This window comes from Zootermopsis nevadensis, unplaced genomic scaffold (assembly GCF_977971745.1).
Source record: "Zootermopsis nevadensis isolate Lab colony 2312 unplaced genomic scaffold, Znev_1.0 Znev_ptg000008l, whole genome shotgun sequence".
NCBI lineage: Eukaryota > Metazoa > Arthropoda > Insecta > Blattodea > Termopsidae > Zootermopsis > Zootermopsis nevadensis.
In genome coordinates, this window is record NW_028259140.1 from 8,514,274 (window position 1) to 8,530,034 (window position 15,761).

Genomic DNA, 15,761 nt, shown 5'->3' on the forward strand with positions numbered 1-15,761 from the left:
TTTGCTTGTTAACAACACTGCATTGTATGTTGAGGGTGTTTAATATCATATGATGTGATAGATGAAAGGATTGCAGTAGCTGAAACCTGTTGATGTTCTGGTTTATAATGCTGTGTGGACTTGTAGGTAGATATCAAAGTTTAGGAGATACATACTATCTCCATCTTCAGGCACTCCTGTACCAGTTTATTTAACCATACATTGCACTGTTATGCATGGGATGGTATTATAGGGTGAAACCTAGTTATATTCTACAGTAACAACCTGCCCATAATACATTTTATATTTTAATTATAATGCTTCTTAGAGTTACTCACAGTTCAATGTTTATTTTTCTGTGGGTTTTATTTGTTCTGTTCTTTGATTTTTCTTTCATATCAACATTATGAGTGGATCACTTATTAAGATGTTGGTCAGTCATACTGCTACACAAAAATTAATGTGCATAATACAGGGAATAAATCATTGAGTTGTAGTATGTTCATCCTATTGACTGAACCATTTAACAAATTTAATAAAACTATAAATGAGTAGGAAGTCCGAAACTATTTTAAACATGATCGAAGGTGCAGCCAAAGAGAAGTGTTTGGCGATGAAATAGAACCTGTACCCTAAATAATGCTGAGGTAACTTCTCTGTATCTTAAGAATGTGGGTAATGATTGAAGAATTCAAGATGCTAATAGGGACAAACACAATAAATATGGGAAGAATGCTCATATTCACCAGACCATCACCCCTCCCTATTAAAGTTCCGATCTGGGTTAATTTCAATGGCTTTAATGGTGTATTGTATTGCAGACACCGCTGTATTAGTGACCCCAAATGTTTAAACTTCTATGGGTTTCATAGTAGTTAACCTTTCTACCGACTGATCTACCGCCTGCAAATTTCGTGGGATTGGGCAGCAGATGGTGGTGGTGTAGGGAAGTGGTAGATCGGTTATATATTCTTAACCTCTTAAAAAGGGCGGCGTTGGCCTTTTGCAATAACCGCAACGCAGCAAAAGTTTAGGTATAAAAACACCTGTGTGCATTACATGTTAATTTCTTATTTCAGTGAAGAACAGCGATATGTTATTAATTAAACGGGATGAGTTATATGTTCGTCTTCAAGTAGTCAAGAACCTGAAGTAGGTCTGGAGAAATGAGCCGTAAGAGTAGCGAGGTAATTTAGGTTGATGTCCATATCCTTTTGTGTGTTTGTTACAAGCAGTCAAAATTACATTCGGTTTTACACAAAATCACACCTGAAATATGAAAGCATGGCACACATTAACCTACTCTGCTCAAGTTAAAACTTCTTTGTTAGTGTGAAGATGAATGGTCTGAGATACAGCAGAGATTTGAAAAGGAGGGATTGGATTTTGAAGGTCTTCGTGTTGAAGAACGTTTACTTCATGTGTGGCGATGGCTGGTGGATGCAGAGAGCAATTTGCGAAGTTCACGCAGGCAACTGGACAAACTGCGTGATCTTAGGAGTGAAGAAATGGAGGTAAAAATGTTTCATCTTAGTGACCATACTAGTCCCCTGCAGAACCCGCGGTGATGGTGAAATCTGACCACTTTACAATTAATTGTTTAATTTAAGGAGATGGAGAGTTACATTGGACATATTCGAGGTCTTGCAGAAAAGCGCGCTGATCATCTTGAGTCTGAGACTTTATCATTGCGGACAAAGCTCGAATCTTCGCAGCAGCAGACTGCAACTCTTGCCACATTATTGGAGAAAAGTGGGCTGCATTGTATTGCAGAAGAGTCACTGGGGGAACAGGTATAATTATGAATCAACTGCATAGATTATATAGTATCAAATATTAGGATGTTTGGAAGGATGTAGAGTGAAATGGTCATGGCATATTTTAAAATATATGAGCATTTGCCTGAAGGATTAAGATAGACTTTGAAAAGCTGCACTTGAGGTAGCCACTCTTTGAACTGAGATTTGATTTTGTAATGTCTGAAATGTTAGGTGTAAACAATAGTAAAATTTGCAATAAATTATTAAATTAAAAAAGGACTGAGAATTATTTTATGAAAATAACTTGGAAATTCTGTGTAAAATCAAAATGTTAGGTTGTCTGTTTTCAGATAGCCTATATTTTCCATTTAAACATCAAGGAGCAGTTTTTGTTGAGTGGTCAGGCAAGAACATTTAAAAATCCGTGAAGCACAGACACATGTACAGTGATAACAGCCTTAGAATGACACTTGTAAAATTTAACCATTGGTGTATTGAATTTATTGTTTTTTTCATGAAAATAATTCTTAACCAAATGTGGTCACATCTCATGTATATAATTACTTGGGTTTTCTGTCTGTAAGTGTGATGCAAATTCTTAGTGCAGTAGTAACCTATGAATACAAATGTGTGCAAGCAAACATGAAAATATTGTTGACACAGAAGTGTAACTTATTTCTTGGATTACCCTGTATGCTGCAGTAAATAGAGTTTATTTTGATTTTAGAAGTTGAAAGTCAGCTAAAAATTTTGGATTTTTAATGCATTCTTTTTGTTGTGTAAGTCATTTATGCATGTGGGTCATCTTTTGTATAGGAGTTTTTAACAGTGTCTATCTGCCGATTCTTACATTTTATCTACCCTCCTTTCCTCTCTACATCTCTTGGTCTAACTGTTGTGTGCATGGTCTGCTCCTGGGTCTTATTTTACTTGTCATTTGTAATAATCTTTTTGGTATTCTATGCTCATATGATAGCTCAGTCAGTATAGTGACTAGCTACGGGCTGGACGACCGGGGTTCGATCCCCGACGGGGGCAGAGGATTTTTCCTCTAGCCTCTGCGTCCAGACAGGCTCTGGGGCCTACCCAGCCTCCTCTACAATGGGTACCGGGGGTCCTTTCCCGGGGGTAAAGCCGGCCGGGGTGTGATGCTGACCACTCACCCCCATCTAGTGCCGAGGTCAAGGAAGAGAGGAGCTATACCTCCACTCACCCCAAACGCCTACATGGCGTATAGTGGGACAAACTTTACTTTACTTATGCTCATATATTTTCTTTTTTTTGCATGTCCAACCAAATCATTCTAGTCTATTTCTCTCAATTTGGGTCCGTATTCTTCCATCTTGAATTCTCTCTGAATGTATTCAATTTCAGTACCATCTCTGTGTCAGCCTGTCATGTGGAACTCTTTATGTTTCCAGGTTGCATTCCTGATTGCTGACAGAGCAAAACTAATGGAGGAAATAGATATTCTGAAGAAACTGAAAATTTCCAATGGTGTGAATGGCTTGAGCAAAGAAGGAGATCTCTTGTCAGAAATAATAAAGGTAAATCTAGCACTGTGTGTGTGTGTGTGTGTGCAGCACACCTATACTTAGAAATTTTTTGTTCTATATGCAGATCATGCCATTCTTATTCATAGGACACTGACACACTGTTAATATGTGACATGCACTTGATTAGTTACTGTTAGTTTGATTATTGTACAACCTTTACCAAAGTTACAATTATTGAGAGACTGGGTATAAAATATTTGGATGAAAATAGCAGTTTTCTCATATGATATTCAAGGTAGATTTAGTTATAAAACAACCAAAACAAGTGTAGCTTATTTGCAGAATGAGCCATTTTACAAAAGTTTATGTTCTAGCACTGTATTCTGTTTTTTTTTGAAGTACTATTTTTAATTTTTTGCTACCATACTTACACATGTCTGTGTTCCATCACCTACTGGTGCTTTTCTCTTTTTTGTCTACTTTATTGCCTAGTCCAAATGTTGCACTTTAATTGTGGAAAATTGTCCAACCATTTCTTTTTTTGTACCCATTTCCTTGTTTTCATCTACCAAAATTTCCTGATAATATTTGAGCCATTGTTCTTCAGAAATTGTTTCAATCCTGGCTCTGTCTTCTTTGCTTTTCAAATTCTTAAACATTTTTCATCCGTATCATTGGTTTTGTGTAACATCTCATTTTAGTCTACTCACAAATTGATTCCATTTTTCCCATTTTATTGTTCTGGGGTGTCATAAATTTAGATAAGTGATAAAGTTAAATTTTTTACAGATGAAATATTTTCCTGTGTGTAGTTAAATACTTAGAAGAATGTAGTTACTGTGAACAAAAACTTTTTAAGTATTACTATTTTATAACTGCTCGTGAAGTTATGTTGTAGTGATTCTGTTTCCAGCAGTGGATTAGAACACCAATGGACTCTGTACCTTCTTCAGAAACTGCCTGCTGAACCACCGAGATGTATCAGTATTGTACAGGACATGTTACGAACACACCTATGCCAGGGTTTACAGTGCATTGTGCCAATGCGAGGTTCTAACTTATTGAAAGTTGCTGTCAGTGTCTTTTGTCATCAATATATAGGTCTCATCTGAGAAAGAAGTGCTGCGCAGAGAGGTTGCAGAGATGTGTGACCGTGTGCAGCTATTAGAAAAAGCTTCGAGACAGCTTGAGGTGGATAATGAAAGACTTGCCTTTAAGGTGAATATGGATGTAGTTGTTTGTATATTTCCCATTATTGTAATAGCATTAGTATGAACATATATATTATTGGGCGTGCATACCTTGATACATTATTTCATCTTGAATATCCTTATTTTCTGGTAAGTAGTGCATATTAATATAGAGCTGGGGTAGCTCAGTCAGTTTAGACTCGGACAACAGACTGGATGACCAGGGTTTGATCCCAGGCAGGAGGAAAGGATTTTTCTTCTGGCTTCTGCATCCAGACTGGCTCTGGGGCTAACCTAGTTTTCTACCCAATGGGTACTGGGAGTCCTTTTCCCATGGATAAGAGCAGTTGGGGCATGACACTGACCACCCCCACCAAGTGCAAAGGTCAAGAATGAGTAAGAGCTGCCCCCCCCCCTCCCCCTCCCCAAGCAGCTCAATGAGGTGTAGCTGGACAGCTTTACTAATTCTGGTGCATATAATTAGGTGACCAGGTCATCTTTATAATAAATGACTTCAAGAATTTCTGATGAAAATTATGATTTCTTTTGTGTGCGCGCTCTTCATTGTAGCTTCACTCATTGTGAAGAAAAGTTTAAGAAAGGAATTAATGTGAAAAAAGTTCAGGAGTAGTTTTTATATGTGTTTTTAATTAATTTATACCAACCTTTCATATTCAGATTGCAGAACAAAATTGTAGTAGGGCTCTATAGATAGTAATTAGAGCCTTAGAAATGTGGTAGGATTCAAATATTTGTATGTAGCAGAATTATATCAAAATTGTATGAAGAAATTAAGAGCCAATTAAAGTTGGGGCACATACTTCGGAATATTTGGTATTCCTGTCTTGTAGCAAAAACATGAACATTAAAATATACAAAACTATAATTTTACCTGTTTTATTGTATGGGTCTGAAGTTTAGTCACTTACTTTGAAGGTAATACATGCTGAGAGTGTTTAAGAGAAGGCTGCTTACAGGAATATTTTGATCTAACAGGTATGAAATGAGAGCAGGATGGAGAAGAAATACATAACAAGCTTCATAATTTGTACCTTTTACTAAATATTAGTAAAATGATGAAGTCAAGGCACATAAGACTGGTGTGGCGAGTAGAATGCATGAAGATTTTCTGCTGTATTAAAAATACCTCGAGTTACAAAGTTCTCCATTTCTTATATTTCCTTTTTGGAATATAAAATGGATGTATGTTAACAAATGCTTCATTCAAAAGTCATATTGTGTAGAAGTTCTAAATTTTAGCATCGGGACTGCCTGACATGAAATGAGATAGTAACAAATTTCATATAGAGTGGAGGTAGTAATAAAACTGCAAGTTAAAATTAGCTATTTCCACATGTTTTAGATTTCAGTTCCTGTACATTGTTTAATCCACCTCACATGTGCGTAAGAATAGTAGTGATGCAAGAAAACATGTCACACCCTTCTGTAGATTTTGAAATGTTAACCCTTGCAAGTTGTAACTGAATGCCAGTGGCTTAATTATTATTTGTTTTTCTCCACAAACTTCAGTTATCAGAAGCATTGGCTGAACTTGAAGAAAGGGAATCACAGTTAAAACATTTAGGTCTGTGTGAGTAATGTAATTTTATTAATGTGTCATATACAAAGCACATACAGTTGTTGTTTATTTTTTATTTTTATGCGAAGTATAGTTATGTTTTATTCTGCATGTCTGCATATTTATAATCTTCACTTTTTTAATATTTATAATCAGCACTTGTCTAATATTTGGAGACAGTATGGAGTGTTTGCAGTATATATGAAACAGTTTTTTAGTTGATTCTTTTGTGTCGCACAATTGAGGCACATGTTTTATTACATTTTGGCATGAACCAATGGGTACAGGAGAATCAGAGCACGTAGATAATGAGGGTCTTGGTGCATGACACCTCACAGTTTGCATGTTTGTTTTATATCTTAATGGTTTGTGGGTTAAATGCTACATAATGGATTCTGTGTGACATTTCTTGGTCATCCCAAGTAAGTACAGGCTTGGTACCTAGAAACATATACAGAACAATCCTAAAGAACTTTCATATGAATTGTATTTGGTGGAACATTTTCTGCAGTCAGAAAATCGCTGCTTGCCATTTATTCCGCATTGACATAGTCTCCTTATACTGTGCCATTTTCACAATGAGAATGCTGTGTTGGATATTGTTCATTGTCTTAGGTGTATTTGATATGTGTTGGATGTATAACATAAGTAGTTATAACTAATACCTTTTTGGGCCACCCCAGTGGTTCAGTGTTTGGTATACTGGCCTAACATTTAAAAGGTGTCAGATTGAAACCTAGACATTGTTACAAATAATACAAAAAAAAAGTGTCAGTATGACAGTCACCTGTGTGTAGGAGTAGAATCTGCTACTGAAACACCAGTGAAAATCGAATATATCTCAGACAATGAACAATGTCCAATATTATTGTTCCTGCAATGAATCATCTGCTATCACAAATCTTTAGAGATCCATCATTTTCACAGTTGGACATCTAGAAACAGAAATATGAAGTTTCACACAGAATTGTGGGAAAATAAAATTAAATGATGCAGCTTATTTGACACTGCGATGTTGGTTTGTTTCTTGAAAATATTGGGAGCATCACTTTTTAGACTGTCCTTGTATTTTAACTCTATATTGAGCATGAAGAATTCTATAGTAAGAACATGCAGTTGGTATTGTGTTTACCCCACAGACCTCTGAAATAGACTATTTCATGTGGTATTTGCAGTTGTCAAATAATACAGATTACTTTGGTATGTTATATGTTCCTATGACCTATTTTCAGTGTCACTGATAGCAAAGAATCTCAGTAATTGATGTGTTACATATTGTAGATACCAATCACTCTGCATGTTACAGTGAATGGAGGTGACCATGTAATGCACTCTGGTCTAAACTTCCTGTGGACAGGGTTCCGTCCTGGTGACTCTCCACGACCTGTCTGCAGGAGAAGCCTGTCTCTCCAGCAGAGAGGAGACTCTCCTAGGAACAGTTTAAAACGAAGCAGCTCACCTTGGTCCGCGGCGAAGAAGCATGTGAAGTGAGTGCCAGAATGACTGTACCTGGTCCAGGGCTGAGGAGTGAAGTCTAATTCTATGCGAAATAGAAATAAAGTTAAGAATTTGCACATTTAGATCAAATATGGATTTATGAAAAACAAAAAAGGTATGAGGGACTTTTCAATTACTATGCACCCATGACTTCAAATTCTGTGCTCTAAAATTTTGATAAACAGAAAACTTAATTCCCCCCTTGCATTTTTAAGTACCTTTAATCTGTTGGTTTGTTGGTTGATTGATTGACTATTGATTGATTTGTGGGTTTAAATTTGATTCTGTATCATTTGTCATTTATAGCTGACAGCACATTTAAACAAATCAAAATTTGAAACTTAACTTTATTATTCTAACCTAATAGGAATAAGGTAGATTTATTAAAGTTGAGTCGTTCCTTTGCCAGTGAGCCAGTTAAGATGTTCCCACAAGGCTCTTTGAATAATGGTAGCATTGAACTGGAGTGTGTGACACATGAGAAGACAGACAGTCAGGAGGAAACAGGTACTCAGACTGAGACCGAGCAGGAGGACAAGGAGACTGAGCTTCAGAAGTCGCTGTCATTTGGGGACAAGGATGTTGATGCCAAGTCTCACAGTCTTGGGTAAGTTTGATAGTATGCACTCTTTTCATGATTACCTTAGTCACTTGTATTCTTTTAATATCCAGTTTTCATCTCATAATTTCTTCTGTTGGGTTAAACTCACATTCCAGTGCTTATGTGTGGGTCACCAAAGAATTTGTTCAAATCTTATGCTTGTTTTTTAGATACAGAAGAATGAAAGGTGAAGGGTTGTTGTATTTATGGCAGACTTTCAAGCTGGAGGACTGCCTTTTTTTGGCTGTACACTAAGTAACTCCATGGAGCAGAGTCCTTGAGAAGCTAATATAGTACACTCAGCTAGTTAAAAAATCCTCCGCCCTTTACCAAATTTGTATGTTCACATTTCTTGTCTTCCCCATGAAAATGACACTGTGTTTCTGTTAAATATTGGAATCTACCTATAAGTCTACATGGCACTAGAACCCAGAAGAACATAATCATCCTCATTGCCATAAAAAACTCATATATATTAAAGTAGTGTCTAAACTTCTGAGAAAAATTTATCTTCAGTCTTTAACAATGGCTACATGGGAAAATACTGGGATGATACTTTAATAGACAGTGACCTTTTGTGTTATTAATCATAAAGTATGTTTGTTCATTTATGTTGGTTATTTAATAACGGGTGAACATGTATCTTTTGATAGTATTTGTATTTTGATATTTGCTTGCTTACAAACTCTAATACAGCTCTTGCATCATACTTTAATTCTCATTGTTTGTTGGTTTGTTCCTAGCGCTGATTCTACTCCACCCAGCCTGTTACTTAGCGGATTTAGCTCACCGAAGAAACTGTCCAGTCTTCTAGATTCACAGATAGCTGCATCAAGGAGTGAGCTTGTCAGACTGGAGGAAACCAAGAAATTGCAGGTACTCCGTTGATGTATTTAGTGATTTAAACTCATAGCATCATAACTTAGAAGACAAATATGACATCTTCACTGCCATGAGAATCTCAGATCTCTTACATGTGTCTTTGACATACAGTATCATATTGTTACATGTCAGTGCTTTGCTTTAAGCATCTGTGCAGTCTGGGAGCATATGACTTCCTTCGTGAACAACATGGACTCTAAGGCAATGTCCTACGTAAGCGATAACAATCGAGCTACCCGAGCTGCATAAGCAGCCTGGGGTGTCATATGAAGCGGGGAATCACTTGTGTCCTACGTGAGAGACCGCAATAGAAGCACACGGCCTTCCTGCGCATGCACCTTCCCTGTACCGCATGGTCAGAGCTTTCTTGCACATGCGCCTTACTGGCCAGCACAGTGATTCTCGCGAAAATATCAAAATATTTGATCTCGGACTTTGGCCGCTTCCCTTCCCTGACCACTTCGCTGGAACCTAGGACGGCGCCACACAAACAGCTAGTTTGATATTTCTGCTTCACCCATGCAACTCACACCGTTTGCATTTAATCTCTCATGTAGGACAGCGGGTAAGAGCACTAATGATGACATGTTTAATTCCAGGTTATGACATCATGTGTTCTCTCTTTATTTCAGTCAGAGTGTGAGAACTTGAAAGGACAGTTATCTGCATTGAGTGAAAAGTACAATGCTCTAGCACTGAGACACATTCAGTATAAATCTAAACGCAAAGCTCAAGTGGAAGATCTCAGGTACCAATACATAATGTTGCATCGTCTTTTTTAGCGAAGTTTTAATGCTGTTAATTTAAAAATACATTTCACATATACACAGTTAGGACTGACATAAGGAACAATGACATTTTGTTGTTGGACTTTGAATTGTTATTACAGTACACTTGAATAGTGCAGAATAAGATTTCTTCTGTGTGCACTGATACATTTTAAAGAAAAATAATTTTGTTACCCTGCTTGTTTTATATACAATACTTTGGCACAAACACAACCTTTTCTTTCCATCACTTCATGCTAGCCTGTTTTAGGTCTACATATTGCTTTGTAGTGAAACTTGAATGTAGTAGTTATTGAAGTTTGAAGGTTTCTGACAATGATGCATTTCATTGTGTTAAATTGTTCTCTTGAAGTTTTTCCATCATCTGATATGTAGTAACATGACTTGTTTTTATTTATTGTACCAGGAATAGGTTGGATGTTGAATTAAGTTCTTTGCAGTGTCAAGTGGAGAATTTACAATCACAGTTGACTGTGCAGAAAAAAATGCTTATTACGGAGGAGAATTTCAGAGAAAGAGTGGAAGCTGACTACAGACAAGTACAGGAGGAGAAGAGAACTCTGTTGGTGAAGTAAGTGGTTCCTTTCATCCATGTCTGATGCTGGCAAAACTATTCTCATCCTTGCTTTTGACTGCAGCTGAATACCGGGTGTGATAAAAAAAAAATTCCAAGCTGAAATTCTTCCTTTGTACTTAATGATGATTTGTTAGTGTCCTAGATCTAGGGAGTACAGAGGTGACAACAGTTATACAGTTTCTGGTCAGAAATCTTTATGCAGGAATACAAAGTACACCATTCATATCTTTGTTGAGGACCCCAGAACAAAAGAAAAACAATTTATTTTGCTTAAAGCAGGGTTTAGCAACTTTTTGTGTTTGTTACATTGGCTGTCACTACCTTTGTCAAGGGCCACAGAAGAAAAATTAATCTTGTGAACATTAAATTAAACTGTTTCTTTAACTTAACTGAGTATAGCTGGTATTCACTTGTAAACAGGTAATAGCTGTATTTCTCCACACCACCAAGTTTATTGTAAGTAAACTGTTTCTTAACTCTTAAACAGTTCTGATTTCAAATCACTGTTAAATTTATAAAACATAAGTTATTAATACCACAGTAATTTTCATAAATATCATATTGTTTGATCAATGGAACAGTTTGCCTTTCTTCAGTTAACAAGGGCGAGGCATCAAACAAAATCAGCAGGGGGCACAAATATAATTTTTTTACAATTCACATTTTGTGTTAACTTTCCTTTGAATAATAGTCAACAGCTCAACCACAATATTAAGCTTGTAATTACAATACGCTGTGTGTGTTTTTTGTAACATTTCTGTACCTTGTTTTTTATTTTACTGACAATACGTAAAAAGATGCAAGCATTTTTGTTGCTGAAAAACAATTTTCTTTTCAGTCTTATGCGTTCAGAGGCTTCAATGCGTGAGAAGAATAGAGAGTTGTCTATACTTGGGAAGAAGATAACACTTTTGGAGAATGCTAACTCAGACCTTCTTACCAAGGTACTGCAGCTCAAATATGCTTCAGGGCGACAGCATGGAGCTGTTCCAAAAAGCAACAGCATTGAGGGTGTGCTGACAGATTTTGGTGCATTGTAGGCTTAGTAACATGTAGGTCTTCTACCATAATCCTTTAATTCAGAGAAATAGACATGACCAAATGCATCTTCTTCTTCTTTTTCTTCTATGGCTCTCCAGTCCGTATTCGATCCATGACCTTCTCAATTCTCCTCTTCCATTAGGTCCGTTTGTCCGAGGCTTTGATTGAGGTTTCGAAACATCTTCATTTCTACTCTGTATTAATATGAGTACATAAACATCTTACACAGATTCTGATCTGGGTTTTGGGTGATGGCACCTGTACACCATGGCCAGCTTATCTGAGACCCCAGAAAATATGTGAACTCTGGGTGGAGACTCCACTTCCATGTCTGCTTTTGATGAAAATGTCTTCATCCACTTCTAAGCCATGCTGTCTCTCATCACTTTATAATTACACTTGTTCAAAATTAAGTATAATGAATTCTTCTTGGGCTACCAGCTGTGTCATGTGGTTGAATGGTGGAAAAACCAATATTTTTTTATTAATCGTCTGGTAGCATTGAAGAATTCATTATAGTTAACTTTAGTTATAGTTGAGCCATTTCATTTAATTGTATTCATTACTGTTGATTTCCATGGTGTTTTATAAGCTTTCTTCTAATCAACTGTATTTCTCTGAAATTAAAGGATTTTGGGGTTGAAAGGCAATGTGGGAACCTGGATGCATTGCGAGTGATATTCCCAGATAAACGCAAGTGGCAGACATCAAAAGGTAAAAGCAATAAGAGCAGGCTATATATTTCTTCATACACGTAGGTTTTAGTAATGAAATACTGTCATGAATATGATGAAACTAGAAAAGTATTTTTCTGGTCAATAGTATTGTTATTTCTGAGCATTTTGTCATTTTAAATGATAAATGAATGTTCTCTTGTCATATCTTTTCTGCTAATGTAGTGTTAGTTGCATAAGGTTAAAAGTTCTGGTGATGTTAACTTTGTAACATCTATTGATCTCACTTCTCTGCTTGAATCTTGGTCTCACTTCTAGTCAGCATAATCTTGTGTATAATGTGATATATTGAGTATATTAAAAAAACACTTGAAATCTGTGCTCAGAAAAGTTGTGGCTGCAGATTTTGCAGACCTTAACCTTTGTCATATGAGAATAGGGAATTTAAACCCCTGTTGTATTGGGCTGCTGGCAGGACTTCAACTTTGGGGTTAATGCCTTTGTGGTATGCACAGTAAGCTGGATCATGAATAAGCTCTGATGTCTGGATGATAAAGGTTAAAGTACATGTTAAAAACACATTCCAATATGGTATATTTGGGAAAATGTAGTTAAAAGATACTTAAAGTAATATAAAGGTACATCTGTTTGTTCCAGTAGGAACACTCCTGCTTTCCCAGAGTGCAATGTGTTTTTAACAGGTATATTAGCAGCAGTCAGCTTTTCAAAGTCTCCGTGATGTTGTGCCATCATTTCGTGTATAAAAATACCAACCCTATCAGGTAGGTGTGATCTGTATATTCCTATTGAGTGAAGAAATTTAGTTTTGTAAGTGAAAGAGAATTTCATGTCTGTTTTAGTTTAAGGTTTTTCATAAGTCCAATAATTGTGACTTCCATCTGTAGTCCATTGCAGAATATATAATTTTGTTGCGAGAAATATTAATGTAGCAGGAAATGGCCGGTAAGATACTGTCATCAATTTATTGGTCATCTGCATTCCATTATTGTTATTGTTATGAAACTGTCTCTGGAACTGCAGCTGATAGCAAGACCATATCCACTCTATAGTAGTGATTTTGACTTATGCTCATTGTGGATTGGTTTATTTGACAGTATAGCAAAGCAGGTATTCACTGATCAAGTAACATTCTGCATGGCAATTTAATTCTGCTGTTACATGTGCACACTGCTCATATTGTGTATGCAAGGGATAAATATTATTTTGGTGAGATACAGAATAGTTCATACACAGCATGTATGAGGTAAAGGTATTGATAGCATCATTGAGCTAACAAGAATAAAGTAATATCTACAGTGTTAATTTGAATGATTCAAATAGTACATATTGAAACCCTATGTGACAGTGATTTGAATTGTCTTTTAATCATGCAACTCTGTTTTGTTGTGTGACATTCTGATAGTATTGGTTTCCTATGTTTAGTGCATGTATGATATTGAACTGACTAGAAATTTATCTGTTAATCATTCAGTCATTGAATGTGTGTGTGCATGATAGCTATTGATTTTGCTGTTACACAATGAAACTAATTGTTGTGATGCAGTTCTGGGAGCTAATTGGAAGCTATTACTCTCTCTTAATATAACCTGCCACCATGACTGAAATATGTAAAACAGTAGTAGCTTCTTTTGTCCCCTACAATGTATATGCCAAATGTGTTGACAGATTTATGTCAATCCTGTTATGAATGTAAAATTGTCTTATCACATTATCTGATAGTAGATATCAGAGGTGTAAAAGTATGCATCAGTCCTCAACACAAATTAACTTGTCTGTTGGATAAATCATTTGTAACTTAGTGAAAAACTCTTCTATCTTTTCCCATAGGATATCAGGCTGGTTATATTTTTATTTGTGTGGAGCATAACCTACTTTTTTAGTTATGGTTTGAGCAGACTGCAGACCATTTACAATTTTTCACTGCCCCAATTTTGATATATTTATTTTATCTGTGTCATTTGACTCCGTCCAGTGATCATGCTGTTCGGGCAGATTATTTGTGAAGTTGTGAATGAGAAGACAAGTGTTGTCACTCTACTCTTTTTTCCCTAGACTTTTCACAGTACATTGTGCAACAAGTGCTATAAATTAAATGTGTTAAGGGTGGAAGTGAAAGATTGATGGGTTGTGCAGAATGATGTTTATGCATGTACATGCTACTACAAATGAAGTCTTCTTTCCCATAGCTATGACATGTAAATAAGTCTTTAAGTCACATGTTTGGATAGTTCAGTAAAACAAATTGGCATAATTTCCATTTCTGTCTTTTATTATGCTTATATGAACAGGTGTGTAAGTCATGGCCAGAATCATAAAATTATACTTTAGTTCGGTATTATTTGAGTTAAACCACATTACAGATGTAGGAACATTATTTAATTGTTTAAGATATTTTTAAACATTGTATGTCATCATGGTTGTGGTTTAAGGCACCAAAAAGTTTGACCATTTACTTTTATAATGTGCCAAAGAAATCTGAAACATTGTTAAAGTCCACTTTTTAAAACTCATAAATATTATGGTCTGTAAATATTGTTAGAAAGTTCTCATTGTCAGGGATAAAGTATATTTGTGAAAATATTGATAGCCAGATATATACATCATAATAAAATAAACTCTTATGGAATATTTTTGTGTAACGTTTTTAAGGTGTTGTCCTTACATTTTAAGTGTACCTTTCTGGTTATACCTGAAGGAAGGGGGTTGCCATTTAGGATTCCTTGAAATGGATGCAGAGGTAGAAGTGGAATGATTTGTCTTGTAATTTCAGATTTTAAGTCATTGTTAAATATACAGGATGTTAAATGTTACCTCAACCAAGGAAAATGTCCAAGAGAGTGACTAAAATTAAGTTGAGAACAACAGGTTAGGAAAGAAGGTACAGAAGAAACTGAGGAGTTGTGATGAATAATGTTAGAAAACAAATTGATTTGGAGAACATGAATTGAACATTCAAGGAAATAACTACTGAAAGTTTCAGAACACAATATGCTTAATTAATTTTGGAAGATGTAATTTGGAAAGTATCAAACACAAATCTAAAACTCATGAGGAATGAATTAAGGAAAGAATATAATATACAGCAAACAACACCTACTACTGCTGTATTAAATACCATGACAAAGGATTCGTATCTTCTCTACAGTATTAATTTCAATTCAATTTTCACTATTGCTGTTTTCTGTGGAGGCATATTTTTGATCTAGTTTGAAACGTCTCATTTCTTGAAGATTTTGTGTGGATAGTCTAAAACGATAAAAGTTTTTTATACCTCATCTAATACCACTTCAATAAAACAAAGGGTACCATATTTTTATATCACTGATTCAAGAAGTGCCTTTTTAATTGGATTGTGCTTCATCTTCAAAATATGCCAAGGTAGAAAAAGCCATTAAATTTCTCAGGCATTAATTATTTTGTGTTCTAAATGTTAAACAATAAATTATTTTATATTGCATTTTATTTAAAAAGCTCATTTTAATTAAAATGTTTCTTTATTAAATATAATAGTAATTAAGGAAGGATACTTTAATTTTGAAGGTGGAAATGACATTTGTAACGTTTCCTTGATAACACTGGTTTATTTTCGCTTATGGTAAGTGTTTCTTTCTTTTGAAGTATTCTTATTACGTAATAGACAATACTCGAATGCCCCTCCTCCCCAACGCTATCACAC

The 15,761-nt window shown here is 35.7% G+C and overlaps 1 protein-coding gene across 4 annotated transcripts; it reads left to right on the top strand.

The window, feature by feature from the left end:
• The first annotated feature begins 927 nt into the window (after nucleotides 1-927).
• Nucleotides 928-14,713, top strand: LOC110839357 (uncharacterized). Of its 4 annotated transcripts, none has more exons than XM_087344990.1 (13): nucleotides 928-1,166; nucleotides 1,311-1,493; nucleotides 1,590-1,772; nucleotides 3,161-3,286; nucleotides 4,337-4,453; nucleotides 5,956-6,016; nucleotides 7,311-7,491; nucleotides 7,911-8,108; nucleotides 8,846-8,978; nucleotides 9,617-9,732; nucleotides 10,179-10,343; nucleotides 11,188-11,293; nucleotides 12,020-14,713. In XM_087344990.1, exons 1-13 carry the CDS (start codon nucleotides 1,146-1,148, stop codon nucleotides 12,146-12,148), a joined length of 1,719 nt encoding a protein of 572 aa, XP_087201116.1. In that variant the 5' UTR covers nucleotides 928-1,145; the 3' UTR covers nucleotides 12,149-14,713. The 4 variants fall into 4 exon arrangements, with proteins under 4 accessions (XP_087201116.1, XP_021939178.2, XP_087201117.1 ...); XM_022083486.2 differs by having other exon boundaries at nucleotides 5,956-6,010; XM_087344991.1 differs by having other exon boundaries at nucleotides 11,188-12,162.
• Nucleotides 14,714-15,761: the final 1,048 nt, after the last annotated feature.

Excerpts from the sequence above, each read along its gene's own strand:
- LOC110839357 (XM_087344990.1), top strand. The coding sequence starts at position 1,146 with ATGAGCCGTAAGAGTAGCGAG. Across the intron at positions 6,017-7,310 it reads GTTAAAACATTTAGGTCTGT|TGAATGGAGGTGACCATGTA; the intron begins GTGAGTAATGTA and ends TGCATGTTACAG. Across the intron at positions 11,294-12,019 it reads ACTCAGACCTTCTTACCAAG|GATTTTGGGGTTGAAAGGCA; the intron begins GTACTGCAGCTC and ends CTGAAATTAAAG.